Below are 18,695 nucleotides of genomic sequence, written 5' to 3'. Positions count from 1 at the left end.
GACCAGTTGTACTAGATCACAAACTGCTTCTTATAGTTTCTTGAAAGGAATAGAATGCTGAGCTACTTGCAATTGATATAGAGATCTGTAGGGCCTTAATTTACAATGTTGATTGGATCAAAACACTATTTAGACTTTAGCTAATGCCATTTGTTAGATAGCATTTCAAATATTTGTGCTTCGGCCTATATTTATAATCAACAGCCTACAGGTTAAGTGATACTTGTAAAGAACTTTAATCCTCCACAGCTGTCATTGCAAAGCAGTTGATCTGGTTAAGGGGCTCCTTTGGCAGCCAGTGCCAATTATTAGCACACATCAAGAAACACTATAAACATCACATATAACTGCTCAAACATCAAGGCACTTTGGATGCTGTCTCACCTCTTGTTCATCACTTGGCAATATCAAGAACGAAAATGTTTCATATGGGAAGTGCCCCCATTGCTCTGTTCCATATTCCTATTTTATTGTTCCTTGATAGTGGAGAGCGTAAATGATATTATAATAACTGTTCGAATCCATATTTGCGTTGTTTTTTTCATGTCACTGTGCAAGCTGAGATCTCAGTTGCTTTTATGACATTGAACAATACACTTAATGCTAGTTAACATATTCCTCTCATCAATCTATCATATGAGCCAAACTACAAAACATAGAAATTTCTAAATTCATATTGTTTATGACCTTTACACATCAAAGCTTCTATCAATAGCATAATCAACAAAACTATAAAGAGGAGCACTTTTCCCTCTATCAAAACCAGACAGTTCCATCTTTGCATTAGATCGTAGTGTCTCTGCAATTTCTCTTGCCTTCTCCAATCCATAAGCTCGTGGGTAACTTGTTTTATTTTTCTTGATGGCTTCACCATTCCCTTCCAGCAAGGCTTCCTCCTCAAGTATATCATCCGCAATTTGGTACAGAACACCCACAGATCTGCCATAATTCCGCAGCCTCTCCACGTCCTCATCTGTTGCACCACCTATAATTCCTCCAGTCACAGCTGAACACTCTGCCATGATCCCAAATTTCCGCTCATGAATAAACCCCACAAGGGAAGGGTCAAATTTGTTATTACCTGTACCACCGGGTTGAAACGAGATGAAATCTCATGGAAAGCATTTTTCAGCTAAGAGTATAACAGCTTCTAAATTATCCAGTTAAGTAGGTAGAACTTTCGGATTTGACAGCAATTATGGTTTGGAAAATGCAGATCAGAACAGAGCCATTTAGTTAATTGCGTTGTCCCAAGTGAAAGTAGAGGAACATTTTTAAACTTGATACAGATGGACGATTAGAATTCAAGAAACTGTGGTCTGATTGCTCCAGAAACAAAAAGAAAGAAAATTTAATAAGAAAAATAGAAAATATAAGGCAGGATAGAGAAAACATATTATAAAAAATTCTTTGAGATAACAATTATTTGGCACATTCCAATTACCAACTGCATGTTCAAGTTTTATTCGTGAGCCGCGCTATCGAGAGGTGTAGTTAAAATTAGGGAACATGCTGTTAGAATCTGATTGCCCTGGATTGTTCTTCTTCACTACTATTTTTCTTTGATTCCATATCCAAGTTATGTTCTCACATCATCAATGCTTCCAAATGATAAGAAAATATGATAAGAACTTGGATTTTGCATCTAATAATAAGGATTCGATTCTTAATCCTAATACCAAAGAACCTCTTTAAAATTAAAATGTTATTTTTGGAGCTGAAACGGAAACCCTCTGAAAGAGAGCGGAAGAACAGGGTTTAGGGTAGTTGGGCAGACCTGTGCTCCCGAGATCCATATACTGGCCGGCTACCATGCCCTGAGATCCCACCGTCTTTGCTATCTGTGCAATGACCTTGACAATCCTGTCGGGAGGGACATCCGACGTGGAAGAGACGATGTATTCAAAGCCGAGAGGGAAGAGCGCATCTCCAGCGAGGACTGCCATGTCAACACCGAAGACGGTGTGATTGGAGGGCTGACCTCTGCGGATGGGGTCGTCGTCCATGCATGGCAGGTCGTCGTGTATGAGGGAAGCGGTGTGAACCATCTCCAGCGCACAAGCCGTCGGCAGAGCCTGTTCTTTGGACCCTCCCACCGCCTCGCACGCCGCAATGCACATCATCGGTGGACCTCTCTTCGCCTTCTCTGCCAGCACCGAGTAGCGCATCGACACATGTATTTTTTCTGGGTATCGGAGGGGAACGGCCTTCTCAAGCTCCGCCTCCATTTCCTTTCTCACTGAATTCCAATACCTCCTTAGATCGAACCCCTCTCGCTCCCCCTCACCCTCCTCGAACCCCCCCTCCCCCTTAGGCGTAGAGGTCACAGAGGAGGTGGAGGAGCAGCGGAGTGATGGTGCTTTTCCACTGCTTGTGGTGGCCCTGCCCATTCCTATTCCTTCTCCGTCTCTGTTGAGTTTGAGCTTCTGTTTGGGCTGAGCAGGGCCATGGGTGAGTAACGAGTAGTTCCTCCTTAGGTGGACGGGGGAGAGGGCAAGCGTCGCCGATGATAAGATACTCATTGTCTATGCGTCTGTGTGTGGCACATAGATGGACAAACTGATACTCATTGCCTATGGGTTTGTGCGTGGCTCATGGATAGACAAACTGGAATGGCAACAGGGCGAAGAGCCTGCTGAGCTTTTGGCCTGCGGTTGAATCCATGGCTATGGGCATGTACTTTCCATATGGATGATAGGACCATGATTTTGTTAGCTTAAAGCAAAGGTACACTATGCATGTGCCCAACATGACGGATGGGCCACCCAAATCCTGTAGCACACTTGTTGAATTTGGCAATGTCATAAGGATTTATCACAATTTAAGACTCCATTCGGGTTTTTGATATTTTTAATTGATTCACAATTGTATAAAATTTTAAGGTATCATTCCATCATGTATATAATATAAAGGTGTCATTTTATTAACTTATTTTATTTTTAAAAAAATTATTTTAACGTCCATGAGGTGAAAGATAGTCTGCTTGATGTATTTGGCCATTTTTCTATGAAGGTTCAAAATAAATGCTCTCCAGTGCTCGACAAACCCCTCGCTAAATAGATTATCCCAAGAACTGCATGTCAGCGTATCTACATAACTTTCTCTGTTGTCTTGAAGGTCTCACATTCTAAAATGAAATGTTTTTATGTTTTCACTTTCCGAAAGAACAAAAAATGCATACTCTTTCCTCCCACACTTCCTTTGGCCTTTTCCAGCGCCTTGTTTCACAACAAAGTTGATGAGAATTAGTCCTTAACTGAGCAAGAAGTATTTTGGCTCTCCAAGAGATATTGGCCTTTATGTATGCTTTTGGTTGATGACTATGAGTGGGATTAAACCATAGTTTTAAAAACCGGTGGAGAAAACCGGTTACCGGCCTAACCGGCCGGTTGGAAGCCTGGCCGGTCGGAACCGGCCCTCCTAACCCGGTTCAGACCCTCATTTGCCCAGAAATAGGCCCTAACCGGTAAAAACCGGCCGGTTTAGGGCGGAACCGGCCGGTTTATAGCAAACCAGCCGGTTTATGGACAGGCCGCCGGTAAACACAAAAAAGCGCAGCGGTTTAGGTTCTGAGGGCGGTTTAGGGGTTTTGGGGGTGAGGGAAAGGTGTTTTCCCTCCAAAAACACCCTCACACTTGTTAAATATAATAATATAATAATATCTATTTTTAAGGTCACAGCCAAGCCAGACACCAAATTGGTGTATGAGACCCCCTTGTTTGTGGGACAAGGGACCCACCTCCGCGCAGCGATTTGACTGCTAAGTCTACGAAGGCATACATACTCTACCCCCCTCTGGTTTTGAACCTGTGACCTCTTAGGAGGAAACACATGCTCTTAACCATTAGGCCCACTCAAGTTGTTATAAGACACCCCTCTCACTCTCATTTGTCTCACACAACTGATTTGGAGTGTTTGTGAGTGTTTGTGAGTTTGTTTGTGAGCTTGGAGAGTGTGGAGTTTTTGCTGAAGTAGTCATCTTGGAGTTGGAGTTGGAGCTATTTTGGAGATAGTGTGTAGCTGTCAGTGGAGTTGCCATCATCAAGAGGAGGCTAAGGGAGCTACTTTGCATTTCCAGGTAAGGATTTGCACTTGATAATTCCTCATTTGAGTCTGCTGTCCATGAATTATTTTTTTTGTGCTATAAACTTCTCACTTCAATGATCTATCATCTATGCTAAGCCTATGAACTCTCTAGCTCTATGCTATCAAATTTTGTAGCTTGCATGTGCATTTTTTTCCTACATTTATCATTGGTTTTCCATGTTCCTTAGCTGCAATTTTTTTTTTAAATGGCAGATTTATTTGCAAATTGTTATTATTTCAAGCAAACATGGCTCCAAAAGGAAAGGACAGTGCATGGGCTCATTGTGATGTAATTGAGGGAAAAATGATATGCAAATTATGCCATAAATCTATTGGAGGTGGGGGTATTCTTAGGTTGAAACAACACTTGGCTGGGGTAAGAGGCCAAGTAAAGCCATGTGATGCACCAAAAGAACTGTTAGGTCCTATTAGGGCAGAATACATTGCCAAGCTTGAAAAATTTTATGAGGATAAGGCTAGGGAGAAGGCCATCCAAGATGAAATTGCAAGGAAGAGGGAATTAATGGAAACCATGAATCTTATGAAACAGAGTGGGTATGATGATTATGAGATTCAAGACTCCACTTCTATCCCTTCCACCAATGACCCCTTTCACTATGTTCATCCTTCTGTTGGAGTTGGCCAACCATCAAAAGGACCAAAGAGACCAAACATCCAAAGTTATTTCTCATCTTCTGCCACCATTGCCTCTTCTAAATCTAATCCCACTTCCTCCCAGCCAAGTTCTCAACCCACTTTGGATCAGCATTGGAAAAAACAATGCAAAGAAACTTCTCACCAATACATTGCTAGATGGTGGTATGATTCAGATATCCCATTTAATGCTGCTCGCTCACCTTATTACCAAGCTATGTGGGACTCTGTTATAGCTGCAGGAAAGGGCTTCAAAGGCCCTAGTATGCATGACTTGAGGGGAGCTCTTTTGCAAAAAGAGATATCTTCCATTGATGAGTATTTGTTTGAGTTTAGAGAGTCATGGGTCAAAACAGGTTGTTCCATTATGTCAGATGGATGGACCGATGGAAAGAACCGCACTATCATTAATTTCCTTGTTTCTTGCCCTCAAGGAACCATGTTTTTGAAATCAGTTGATGCATCTGATAGGGTAAAGGATGCAAGCCTTCTATTTGAGCTTTTGGATAACATTATTCAGGAAGTTGGGGAGCAGCATGTTGTGCAGGTCATCATTGATAATGCCTCAAACTATGTTCTTGCTGGAAAGATGCTTGAGGCCAAATATAAGACCATATTTTGGACTCCATGTGCTGCACATTGCATAGACCTCATGCTTGAGGATATAGGCAAGGTGGAGTGGGTAAAAAACACTGTAGAGCATGCCAAGTGCATTACAAAATACATTTACAACCACTCATGGGTATTGAGCCTAATGAGGAAACACACTGGAGGCAAAGAGCTTGTTAGGCCTGCAATTACGAGATTTGCAACTCACTTCCTCACGTTGCAATGTCTCAATGGTCAACATAGAAATTTGCAGAAAATGTTTTCCTCTGATGAATGGTCTGAATCTCGGTGGGCTCGTAGACCAGATGGAAAAGACACCAAAAAGAAAGTGTTAGACCCTTATTTTTGGAAAAGGTCTGTAGAGCTTGTGAAAATTACCGAGCCCCTTGTTAAGGTGCTAAGGTTGGTGGATGGGGAAAGATTGGCCATGGGCTACATTTATGAAGCTATGGATCAGGCAAAGGAGCAGATACGGGCAGCTTACAATGACAGGTTAGCTAAATATGGCCGTATATGGGAGATCATTGATAACAGATGGAACAATCAACTTCATCGTCCTATACATGCAGCCGGGTATTTTTTGAACCCAAGGTATCACTATAAAAATCGGCTAGGAGATCAGCATGATGGGGAGGTCAGAGCTGGATTGATTGATTGCTTGGAGCGCATGGTCCCTAACCATGTAGACCAGTTGGATATACATAGACAGCTTACTATTTTCAATCAAGCAAGTGGTACTTTTGGCAAAAACTTGGCAAAGATGGCAAGAGATGTGGACCAACCAGGTAAGCAATTCCAATTTCCATTTTGTTTTTCATTTCAAGTTAAAATTGTTTACGTTCTTTACAATTCAAATTATAAACTAAGTTACTAATTATTGTCTTTTTCTTTGCAGCACATTGGTGGGAGTCATTTGGTGGCCAGTGTCCTCAATTGCAAAGGTTTGCAATTAGAGTCCTCAGTCAAACTTGCAGTGCTTCAGGTTGTGAGCGCAATTGGTCTATTTTTGAGCGCATACACACGAAGAAGAGAAACCGTTTGGAACAAAAACGGTTAAATGATCTTGTTTTTGTGCAATACAACCTTCGACTGAGGAGGAACCAAATGATGAGCAAATCACCTGATCTAGATCCCATTGTGTTGGACGATATTGATCCAACATCAGAATGGGTGGAGGAGACTGAAGATCCTGTGTTTGAGGCTGATTTTGATATCGACATGGCTTTAGCGGAGGATGAGGCAGATTATGTGGCGGCATCAGAACCAGGATCAGTAGCGGCATCAAGGAAAGGCAAGGAACCAATGGAAGGCACTAGTTGTGCAGGTCGACAAACTCGTGCTTCCACTAGGTCCACTTCTATTGTCATTGGTGGCATTGATACTGATGTTGCAGATGAGGCAGAGGCATCCTCAGACTCTGAACCAGATGATGTCTATGTAGCTCCTGATGATGATCCTGTGTCTAGTAGTGGTGATGGACTTGATGATTGATCATGTGTACACTGTAGACTTGTAGTAGGCCAATGGCCTCATAGCTTGCAGCATTGTTTTTGGACTTTATAGGCCATTTAGAGCCTCATTTCTTATGTATTTTGCTATTTTGTCGATGATATGTATTGCACTCGGTGCCATTTTGATATATTCACCTTTGCATGGTATATAAATGAGCAAACTTTGCATATTTTGTCTCTATTGGCTTGGAATCATGGTTTTACATCTTAAAAATAGTTTTGTTTCATTAAAAATTAATTATTTAATGTATTTTTTAAAAACCGGTTCGTTTAGACCAAACCAGTCCCGGTTAGACCGGTTCCGGTCGGTAAACCGGTTAGCTAGGTGGACCGGTTCGGTCACCGGTTCCGGTTTTAAAAACACTGGATTAAACACTTCAATATAGTAATTTTTCTTTCTTCCTTGCTCCTTATCCCAAGTACACTTGTGGAACTTTTCCATAACAAAAGCTTTTATCTCTTTGTTGTTTATGGGACACGCATTTGAGCAAATACCCCATTTACTAAACCATTTGTTATTTTGTTGCATCCAAGTTTTTTTACTCTTGCACAATCTATCATTAAAGACAACCTTAGGCCATCTACCCTCTTCCATTTGCTCATTTTTTTAAATACCTTATGACTCGCACCATAGCAATTGCTTCAATAGGAGCAGTCATTGTTTCACTTAACAAGATAGCATAAGAAACTACACTTTTAATCTTAAATTTGTTTGTAATCAAATGCTTCTGAATTTTCTCAATTTGTCTCCACTGCATGTCAGATGTACTGCTGGGCCATAGTTCACAACCATAGAGAATCACCAGAATCACTAGAAGCCCAAAAAGAGTTTCAGTGGTTTTCCAACCCCATAACTCTGCCTCTCTACACCTATTTTGAAAAGCATAAAATGTTTTCCAACCCCCTAACGTTCTTTTCTTTCTACAACCATTCCAACTTAGATTTTTGTTGAAGTCAATTCCAAGGTATTTGTAATCCGCAACTTCTTCCAGAATGTTGCCTTCAAAGTAGAACTTATGCTAGTTATGTTCTATTTTCTTAGAGAAAACCACTACTTTCGTTTTGTTGATATTGACTTGCATCCCCACACTTCTACAAAAATTCTCAAGGGATAGTAAGTGGTCTTGCAAACCAAGAGCCGATTTAGCAATTAGAATAAGGCCATTTGCATATAAAAGAAGCCTTATAACAAACTTGCCCAAATAGATACCATCACCCCCTTACGAGTTTAACCACTCCTCAAGCTTGTTGATATATAAACCAAAAAGGGTAGGAGACAATGGGCAACCTTGCTTGACCTCGATATCGCCTCTAAAAATTTCAGAAATGCCTGTTGAGGTTCTAATTTTGACTTTCACCTCTTCATACAGCCTATGCACAGCTGCTCTCAAATATTTAGGAACCCCAAGGTCCTCCATTTTGTGCCAAAGTTTATCCCTAGGAACCAAGTCAAACGCTTTTATGAAATCAACAAAGCAACAAAAGACTTCTTTCTTTTTCTCCCAACCTTTTTCAATGATGTGTCTTAAAGTTATACAATGATCAACTGTGGAATGTTTAAGTCTAAAACCTGTTTGCCCTTTAGCACGCTTATCTCTTTCTTCTGCCCACTTGCTAATTTTGTTTTCTAGCATGCTTCCAAATAGATTTGCAAACAAAGGGTTTATCATGATGGTCCTATAATTGGAGGGATTATTGACATCACCGCTCTTGAAAAGAGGTATTGCCAGACTAGTTGTCCAATCTGTGGGGAGCCCTTGTTGTATGATGTTGTTGAAGATTTTTGTAATGTGAGGTGCAAGAATCTTTGAGCCCCACTTTAGATATTCTGATTGGAGTTCAGCTAAGTCTTTTGCTTTTCCAACACCCAACTTCTTGATACCCATCTCTACCTCTTGTACCGTGAAGAGTTTAGTATCAGTGTTGACCAAGGGGGGAGGGTCAACCTTGGGAACCTGCTCATAGAGTTGTCTTGCATAGTCAAACCATTTAGAAGCTGTAGTATTATTCCCAATTTGTATCTTTTTCAGTTGGAGCTCCTTCCAAAATAATTTGGTATTATTTTTCCCAAGGAAGAATAGTTCTTCCCTCCTTCAAACCATGAAACCGATATTTTTCTTGCTTAATAACTGCTTGTAAGCTTTGAGCTTTATGTTATCCTTGTTTGACTCTTTCCACATTTTCCTTGCCTTTTTGCATTCCTCGTCAAACCAAGCATTAACCGAAAAGCAATTTGTTTCAGACTTCTTATTTTTTGCTCTTTTGCACTTTGCAAGTGCGCATTGAATTAAATGTGTTAATTCATGACTATGAACGTTGTGAATTGTAATTTTCTCCTTCTCAAAGAGCCTCTCTAGCGTCATTTTGAAGGTATTACAATTTTCTAGGGTCAAAAGAATTTTGCCCTATGGGAGATTTTGTTGGACATGCTGAATTTTTTACTCTAATTGTTTCTTTCCAATCCAAGAGAAACATAAATAAATTGGCTTGTGATCTGATTTCACGTCCCACAATTGATCTCCAATCAAAACTTCCTTCATTTTCTCACAAAAACCATGCGAGCAAATTACATAATCTACCACACTTGCTCCATTGTAAGTTTTGCAAGTGAAATTACCAGACTTTTCCCATCTAGTCAAGCCATTACAAATGACTAAATCAAAGGCCCCACATAGAGTAAGCAATTGTTCACCAAAGAGATTGCAGCCCTTGTCCTCTGAAATTTTTTCCCACTGATGATTACTTTCTTCTGTAAGCCAAATAGGGTCACAATCATCTTTACAACAAAGAATGCTAGCTTGCTCACTTGCAGTCCTAGCATTGAAATCACCCACTATAAGGACTTCACCTGGCCGCAAATATGTTGCAATATCCGCTTTTAAGGCTGCAAATGGATCTTTGTGGTTAAGCCCTCTACCTTTGTAGATTTTTGAAACCTACGACGCAAAATAGCATGCTGCAATTCTGATGTGGTTTCCATTTTCTGATATTTTAAACCAAACGAATTGCTTATTTGAGTCTTCTTTTTCTAACTGAATGAGACAACGTTCTTTCTCCTTTACTAAAACCATGATACCCTCGTGCCCTTTGCAATTCCCTGCTTCCTTGTTCCACACTGCCATCTTCCAGTATCCTTTAAACAGAGGTGTCTTGCACCCTTCATGTTCATGTGTTTCTATGAGGCAAATTATGTCTATATCTTCTACAATAGGCCCTAACCTAGATACTCGTCTCCATGGGTAACCTCTACAGTTCCAACAAACTAATCTTAAGGAAACCTGGGTATGACTTGATTGCTATTTATTTTGACATGCAAGAGTCACATTTGAGTCTTTGTCCCTGCTTTCCCATACGGACCTTGCTTTCTGATTTCCTGTTGAAGAGTTTGTTTCCTCTTCTTTATTACCATCTTGTTGCTCTGTTTTGGAGGGAGGTCCAAATCGCGCTATCATAGCTTTGTCTTTATAAATCCATGCTCTCTTGCTGCCCTAACCTTTAAAATTTCATCCCTTCTTTCCTCCTGTTGTTTTATAGTTAAATCTTCTTCTAGGAAAAAACAAGAACCCCTCAAGAGATGTTTCTTGCTTAGAATGATATGTTTATCATGCAAGCTAGTAGGCATAATGAATTTTATGGGCCAGACTCTCTCCCCGTTAAACTTACCCACCTTCCATGCTTGGCATATTTGTCCTTGCCATAGCAACTTGTCTTTCAAGAAGTCTCTTGCAAGGTCAAGAGTACATTCATTTTTCCCATAGTATTTCACTCCTTTAATAATTATGTTTGCTGCCCTATTTTTTCTTTCTTTGCCTTCACTATCTTTCATGTTCTCAACCTAAATATTTGTTTCTCCTTCCTTATTAGCATAATTGTTAATAACTTGAGCCCAAGTTTTGGAAATTTTGGTGGAATCTCCTTTCGTTTCTTCTCTTGCGTTCTCTTCATGGTTGTTTATTTGGGCAATCATTTTCCCTTTATCCTTGAATGATTTCACATTCACCACCTTTGTACTTTCCACTACAGATTTCTTTATGTTTTGCACATCCGCCTTCATGCTTTTCCATTTTGTCTTCCCTATCAGGAGAGCTTCCTGTAGCAATGCCACTTGTTCTTTTAAAACTTTATTGCTTTGTACTAAAGCATTGTTCTCAGCTGTTATTATATGAATTTTAAGATCTCTTTCTTGCCCTTTAGCTTCTAAAACCTCCAACCTTTGTTTTGCATTTAACAATTCTTTGACATAAAGATCAAATGACCAGGTGAGAGGTATGGATGTGGGACTATATAAGGCAGAATCATCAATGACTTTTCCTCTATGATTCTTGTTTCCACGTGCTTGTAGAGGAGACTTGTTTGAGTGCTTCTTGCAAAGGGTTCGAGTACTTTTCTTTTTAGACCATTTCTTCCTTGTTTGCTCCCATTTTAGACGGGCTATTGTTCGTTTTAAAATGCCCCGATATTGTTTGGCATTGACCCAAACCCACTTCCCAGCTTTGGCGGATGAGGCAATTTTCACTTTTCCTAAATCATTTGTCTCCACATGCTCTAAAATTTCTTGTTCCTTTGTCATGTTTGAATACATTTGTCGTCCAACCTGTTTTGAGAAATATATAGGTCTATAAAATGCCAAGATTACTTCTCACTACTCCCTGTTGTTCAGGTTATCGCTGCTCCTTGTTCATTGCTCGATACTTCTACTGCATAAAAGCTCTATGCTCTAACACCTCTCATTGTTCACTGTCGCTGCTCTCACTGCTAACCACACTACTCAAACTGCTCTACTCACATTGCTTGGACAGCTGTAATGAACAAACGAGAAGTCATTGTCGCTCCAAGAAAAACCTGTCAAAGAAAATTGTAGCAGAAAAGTTTCGACAAAGTTCTCTGCGCACCTTCTTAAAATAATTGTTGTCGTGCTCTCCTTTTCTGAAATTCTGCAAAGATCTCCAAAATGTGTTCGAACCAGGTCTTACATTGGGAAATCGACAGTTTGTCTTATATAGTATGTGTATATGTTGGAAATGACTCGAAATTTTTTAACACTACCACCCCCACGCCAAGAGTATTGGTGCGGTTAGCATGTGGACGCAAATAAAGGAGTCATCACAAGACGGGAAATCGACAGTTTGTCATTATCGTGGCGATGGCAGAGTTCCGAAGGGATGAGAAGTATTGATAGAGAGATACCTTTAGATCTGTGCAATAACTAAAGGATTGTAATGTTTTGTCGAAATGCAGAGGAACACCATGGACGACTTTTTCTACATTGCACGATTTGAGGTTTGGATATGATATTTTCATGTAAATAATTTAAATTCAAATCTATATGAATGTAAAGTTAAGTTTGTATATGTGATTTAAATAATAATAATATCCTTTGAAATTGAGAAAAATGGAAAGGTTTTTTATGTTCGAATTTTAATTTTATTGTTATTGATAATACTGTAAACTTTACATCTCTTGTCAGGGATTCTCGTTGTTGTAGGAGGTAGCAGAGATCCTTTCTATAGCAATGTTGTTGCAAGGGATAAATGCCCTAGCCAATCCTTGAGCCCTAGCCCTTATTCTACTGCAAAATAACTAGCTTCATACCAACATAGAGGTTCTTCAACACATGCTTCTACTAGTGGGAGAACTTCAGGAAGCTACCTTCTAAAAGCAACTACATATCCAAAGTTTGAGGTGCGTTCCAATTGAATTCGTGAGTATATACAATATATGAGGGATCGTGCCTTGATAGGAAAATTCCTTGACATTTGGTCTTTAGAAAAAACCCTCCCCTACTAGATTCAACAAAAGTGGAAGCCAAAGGGCCAGATCAAACTAGAGTTGGGAGCAAAGGGTTTTTTGTCCATTATTTTGCCAATTTGGAAGATCACATGAGAGTTTTCAAAAGTGGTCCATGTTTCTTTAATTCTTTTGGGCTATATCTTTGGTTCTGGCCAAATAGATTTTTTCTAGACAAAGAGGATTTAACAGTAACCTCAGTTTCGATCCGAATGTACTCCTTGCCCAAAGAGTTATGGGATGAAGAAATATTAGCTAGAATCAACAATGCTCAAGGCCACTTTGTCAAATTTTATAAAGCCACACAACAAGCTAGGTATATATCCTACACTTGTATATGTGTATACATGAATATCTCAAAACCCCTTCTCGAGTCGATTAATATTTATTTTCAAGACAATATCTAGAAGCAAACCTTGGATTATGAACACATTTTGTTCATTATCGAAGATGTCATGAATAAGGCCTCTCTACATAAATTGTGCCATTTTGTCCCCTAAGACCACTCTGGATCAAACCCAAGTCGCATATCAGGTTGGTTTCTTAAGACTAGTAAATCATCATTGCAGACCCAAGCCTCCTATACTGCAACCACACCCTAGTAAACCCTTGTCACCAACAATAGCTTCAATCCACTTGCAAATCTTGAGTCTTCATCCCCTTCTTTAGATACCATTCCCACATAAAAAGACATGCTTGATTCCAAGAATCCTCTAAGGTCCCTTCAGTCACCTCCTCGTAACCCTTTGACCTAGAAACCCAAGAACCCTCATCGAAAGAAGCCAATATGGTTCACAATAATGAGGGAACTAAAGAAATGGATTTGGATGTTCTTGACCTCCCCAACATTGTTAAGGCATGGAAAGACAAAGACCCAAGCTCAATTCTAGAGCATCAAGTTAAAACATTAAGTAGAGTCATTCTCAAACCAAGGTAGCAAGCTCAAAAAGTATCAATAGGTCAAACCAACACCAATCGTCTAGGTGTTCATGACCAACCTATGAAGGAAACAACAAAGCTGCACAAGGATGAGAAAAAAAGGGATGTAAGAGTAACCAACAAATTTTAGAAGAACTGGGGTGCATTCTTGTCAACTCGGGGAGAATAAAGTTGACCTCGAAGATTTATCCCTCCTCTAACTATTTCCCCCCATGAAGATAATCTCCTAGAGCATTAGAGGCCTTAACTACAAGGGCAACTCGAGGCTTCTCAAAGATAAATGGAACTCAGAACATCCAGATTCCAACCTTTTTTATGATTCAGGAAACCCAAACTTCTTGTGAAGCTACATGCAGGTTGACAGATAAATGGGGTCGATGAAGCAAATTAGTAGCTCTTGATGCCCAAGTTCAATCTAGAGGCCTCGCTATCATCTGGAACTCTGGAGATGTATCTATGCTCAACATGTTTGCTTCTTTCAAAATTCTCACCATTCAATTCTAGCTCATAGGATCGCCAGAGATTTGTTTTCTCTCAAATGTTTACGACCCCTTGTTGCCTAGAGACAAATCACATTCTCTTAACTCTATCAAACAATAAGGTCTTCTTATCTCCCCGACATCTTCGATCCTAGGAGGAAATTTTAATATGATAAAATCAATTGAGTAAAAGAAGGGTGATGTCATAAAGCTAAAAGAAGAATAGAGCATCTTTTAGGATATCATGGCCTCTTCTCATTTAGCCGACCTTAACATCATCATCGACATGTACACTTAGAACAACCATAGAGATGGCTCCCCAGAAATAGCTTCAAAGCTATATAGATACCTCATCTTGGAAAATATCATGGTTAGGGACATTTTTATGGAAGTTTCCATCCTCCCTAGCCATGGCTCAAATCACAAATTGATCAAATTAGACATTGAAATCAAATCTCGCCCCGAAAAAAAGCCTTTTCATCTAGAGCAATTTTGGCTCTAGCATTTGGAATTTCAATATATCATCAAGGAATGGTGGGATTAATTGGCCAACATGGAAAGATCAACCACATACTACTTGGAGAGGAAGTTGAAACACATTACAAATCAACTCAAGACATGTAACAAGGAGAAATTCATAAATATCCTTCAAAACCTGCAGAACCTAGAAGCTCAAATGGAGTGCCTCTAGCAGAAAGGCATTCACTACTATAGATCAAATGAGCTTATAAAAGAGGAAGCCTCCACTTTCACACTACTTGAAGAAAGAAGGAATCAAGAAGAAATTCTTTGGCAACAAAAATTGAGAATTAAATGGTTAAAGGAGGGTGATAGAAACATTGTTATTTTTCCCCATAGTTCAATGCTTTAGCATTGTCAATACAATTGTATCTATTCCTTAAATAACTTGATTGGTGTCAAATTCAAAGAACATGAGGACATGGCTCAAGTGCTATTACAATACTATAAATAACTCCTGTCCAACCCCATGCCAAACCATTGGGAAGCTATTCAAAAAATACTTTAGCATATTCCTTCTTTGGTAACCAAGAACGGAATGAGGCTCTCATCTCCATTGATGAAGTGGAACGGGTTGTTAATTTCATGCCCCGATGGACAAGGCAACTTTAGAACCGACCTTTTTCAAGTCTGTTAGTCAAGAATTGGAGGAATCGAGGTTGGAAGCTATCTTGAAAGCTTTAAATGCTACTTCCTTTACTTTAGTCCTGAAAAAGGACAAAGTAGAGGAACCTAGTGGCTTCCAGCCCATTGCTTTGTGTAACATAATATATAAGGTGATTATCAAAATAATTGTCAATCGCCTTAAACCTCTCCTCCCTTAGCTCATTTCGGTGTAACAAGTTGGTTATGTGGAAGGGTGCTAAATTCTGGATGGTATTATGATCGCTCATGAAACCATTCACACCCTAAAAACCATCCCAAAAGCCTGGCATGTTGCTCAAACTTGATCTCTCAAAAGCTTTTGATAAGCTCAATTGGAACTACCTTTTCAATATTCTCCATGCCTTTGGATTTGAGCCAGATTGGTTATGTTGGATCAAACACCTTGTCTCATCATCATTCTTCTCTATCTTACCTAATGTCTCACCCATTTCTCCCTTCTCGACCTCTCAAGGAATCCAACAAGGAGATCTGATTTCACTATTTCTCTTCATCATAATGATGGAGGGTTTAGGTCAGGCCCTCAAAGTAGCAGTTGTGGAAAAAAAAATTGTGTCTCTTTGGCAATGATCTTCCTCTGTTGCACCAACAATTTGTGGATGACACCTTGGGTTTGGGCATCCCAACCATTCAGGAAGCCAAAGGATTCTCTCAAATTCTAGATGATTTCTCACTTGCCTTAAGTTTGGAAATTAATAAAGCTAAATCTTATATTTTCTTCTTTAATATATCTTTGTCTATGTAGAAACACATTGCAAGGACACTTGGTTTCCAAATCAATAAATTTCTCTCAAAATACTAGGGAGCTCCACTAATCAATAGTTCACTCAAGCTTAACTTATAGGAGAATCTCATTAGCAAATTCAAGAACAAGTTAGCTAGCTAGACCTTCTACTCATTAAACATGGCCAGGATGTTAGTTCTCCTCAAATCTATATTATAGGCTCTCCCCACCTATATATTCTCTACTCTAATGGCTCCTTCCTCCATCCATAGCTCTATCTGCAAGTTGCAATGCTCATTCTTGTAGGGAGGTGTCAAATTGGAAAAAATAATGGTATTTAATGGCAAGGGATAAGCTTTGCAAACCCAAACTAATTGGGGGTCTTGGAATAAGAGATCCATTGACAGTTGCCACGGTACTGGGAGCTAATATCTTATGGCGTTGGTTTCAAGGAGGTCAAGATCTATGGAAACACATCTAGCTTAAGAAATATGCAAAGCATATTACTCCTATGTAATTCATTAGAATTCCCTTCTCTCAAGCATGTTCCTCCATTTGGAATCTTGCAAAAAAGGAATGCATCATAAACAAAAACATCCCTTCTAGGAAATTCGAGATGGACAAACAACCAGGTTCTAGGAGGATTCATGGTAACAACTCCCAAAATTTCAAGATCAAGACAACTTAAGTAATCTACGACTCCACATGTCTTCCCAAGGTCTACTTAAAGTCCAAGACTATTGGACAACCTCTACCTCTAACCAAACATGGTGGCAATGGTCACAACCAAGGGAATGGTTCCCCAAGCCCAAGGAGGAGACGTGGTCAAACTTCTAGTAGAAGCTCCAACAAAGAATCATCTATATAATAACTCAACTTACAATGACATTAATGACACCCAATTTATTTTTTTAATAATTAATATAGATGTCAATCTAGGTAATACATAGAATCTGTAATTTATCGCAGCTCTTAAGTAGATGTATGTGACTATTTTAGAATCCACATCATTTCCTTATAACAAATATTGGTCCTTACCATTCTTTTCTTTCTTTTCATAAAAAGATTGTATATCAAATTCTTAAAATACAATTTCTATATATATATATGTGACCATTTATGCTACAACATAGCTTATAAGGGCACTATTATTTTAATGAAAATGACTATCAAATGTGGGTATTCTCTTTGTAAAGAAATTGTTTTCCATTTTCAAATGATAGTCCTTAATCAATTATTTACTTGCAATAACATTTTCAACTTCTTGTTTTCTAAACTTTTATTTGGTTATGTAAAACTATGAGTCTTCATTTCGAATGTCGACAATACACCTTATATGCAACCAACACTAAAGGGTTTCTTTTTCTAATGTTCTCACTGCATATGCCATCGGGTAACGATCCTTAAAAAAAAAAGATTTCTATTGTTATTTCGATACCTAAAGGGTGAATTTTAAACATGTATTCCTAGTATCATACATTCCCCAACTAGGCGTTTATGTGGAAATTCTTCTAGAATGTTCATTTGAATGAGCGGGAAGGCTCTTTTTCTTGCCACATAGTTATTTAACCATACACTTGCTCCAACGACCTAGATCCACGTTCTGACTCTTATCAAATGATTAGTGACCACACTGGATACAAACAAAATAAATACAAAGTCATTTTGTTGTTTTTGGTTTTGGGCGAGTTTTCTCATGTTGCTCCGAGTGGCTAGGGTTTGACCTATTATGCCTCTCGTAGCATTTGTAGTTGTTCTTCGTTGACAGCTTGAGAGCAGGTGTAACTCTCAACCTAACCTCTTCCGTAACCACCCTAGGCTCCATTTGTCCTATAAAAACCATGGAACTTTCCCTGTTGTTTGAGTGAAAAGGCTACAAATATGGATCCCCATAGTTTTTAACTCACAAATGTAACAATTTCTATTGGAGAACTTACAGTCAGTACAGTAGCATTATTTTTTCTATATTTACTTAGTGTGTTCTTATCATTTCTTCATTTTTGATACTTCATATGGTTTGTTTCCAGGGTATATGGAGCTATCATTTCCTGGCTTCTTCAATTACGAGTCTTGGATTTTGTTACGGTGTTTCTCGTCACACCTTAGTCAAGTGGTAATTCCCTATTTTATGGGAAATATGTTCTTATATTGAGTACTCACCTATTCTCCTCTTTAGTTTTTAGTATGATCGAAAGATTATTACAAATTTCCCCTCTATTTTCGAGTGTTTACTCATCGTATGTGTTTAGAGTTTTGTCATTTGTTACCATTCTTCTTTTGGTAATTAGTCTATTAATCTTAGAGAGCTTATGAATGATATAGCCATTTTGAATTTTCTTATATTTTCTTCTGTTGTTATGAGGGGTTTTACTCCCCAGTCTTGGTTTTCATTAATTCCCATTAATTCAGATACACTAATTTTATATGGGGCCTTGGAAACTAGAACAACACCTGGTACCAAATCAATGGTGAAATCAATGTCTCTTTTTGGAGGAAATTTTGGTATTTCCTCTGGAAATACATATTTAAACTCTTATAAGATAGGGTATTCAGTCAATGATGATTGATGGTCATTTTCAGATGGTTCTTGCACTTGAACATTGAATAATTGACAACCCTTCCTAACATATTTCTTCATTTGTACAACCGAAATCTGCTTGATAGAAATTTTTCTTGGGATACTTTGAACCATGCAAGCTCTTCCTTCATCATCCACACAAATTG

The 18,695-nt window shown here is 39.0% G+C and overlaps 2 protein-coding genes across 2 annotated transcripts; one reads left to right on the top strand and one right to left on the bottom strand.

Moving 5' to 3' along the window:
- Window positions 1-422: 422 nt before the first annotated feature.
- LOC149238860 (heterodimeric geranylgeranyl pyrophosphate synthase small subunit, chloroplastic-like) lies at window positions 423-2,701 on the bottom strand. Its single transcript, XM_089373205.1, has 2 exons — window positions 1,778-2,701; window positions 423-1,081 (listed from the first exon to the last, which is right to left on the bottom strand). Exons 1-2 carry the CDS (start codon window positions 2,520-2,522, stop codon window positions 690-692), a joined length of 1,137 nt encoding a protein of 378 aa, XP_089229331.1. The 5' UTR covers window positions 2,523-2,701; the 3' UTR covers window positions 423-689.
- A 1,187-nt stretch (window positions 2,702-3,888) lies between these two features.
- LOC149238859 (uncharacterized) lies at window positions 3,889-7,206 on the top strand. Its single transcript, XM_089367042.1, has 2 exons — window positions 3,889-6,134; window positions 6,245-7,206. Exons 1-2 carry the CDS (start codon window positions 4,334-4,336, stop codon window positions 6,838-6,840), a joined length of 2,397 nt encoding a protein of 798 aa, XP_089223168.1. The 5' UTR covers window positions 3,889-4,333; the 3' UTR covers window positions 6,841-7,206.
- Window positions 7,207-18,695: the final 11,489 nt, after the last annotated feature.

Source organism: Pinus tabuliformis, chromosome 8 (assembly GCF_031772625.1).
Source record: "Pinus tabuliformis cultivar Carrire ecotype Pingquan chromosome 8, CPIR1, whole genome shotgun sequence".
Taxonomy (NCBI): domain Eukaryota; kingdom Viridiplantae; phylum Streptophyta; class Pinopsida; order Pinales; family Pinaceae; genus Pinus; species Pinus tabuliformis.
The sequence above is the reverse complement of the archived record's forward strand: the minus strand, read 5'-3'. Positions and strand labels throughout refer to the sequence as shown.

Bases quoted from the DNA above. Each gene is read 5' to 3' on its own strand.
- LOC149238859 (XM_089367042.1), top strand. From the start codon at position 4,334: ATGGCTCCAAAAGGAAAGGACAGTGCATGGGCTCATTGTGATGTAATT. The intron at 6,135-6,244 runs GTAAGCAATTCC...TTTTCTTTGCAG, and splicing joins AAGAGATGTGGACCAACCAG to CACATTGGTGGGAGTCATTT.
- LOC149238860 (XM_089373205.1), bottom strand. From the start codon at position 2,522: ATGAGTATCTTATCATCGGCGACGCTTGCCCTCTCCCCCGTCCACCTA. The intron at 1,082-1,777 runs GTCTGCCCAACT...CCGGTGGTACAG, and splicing joins TATGGATCTCGGGAGCACAG to GTAATAACAAATTTGACCCT.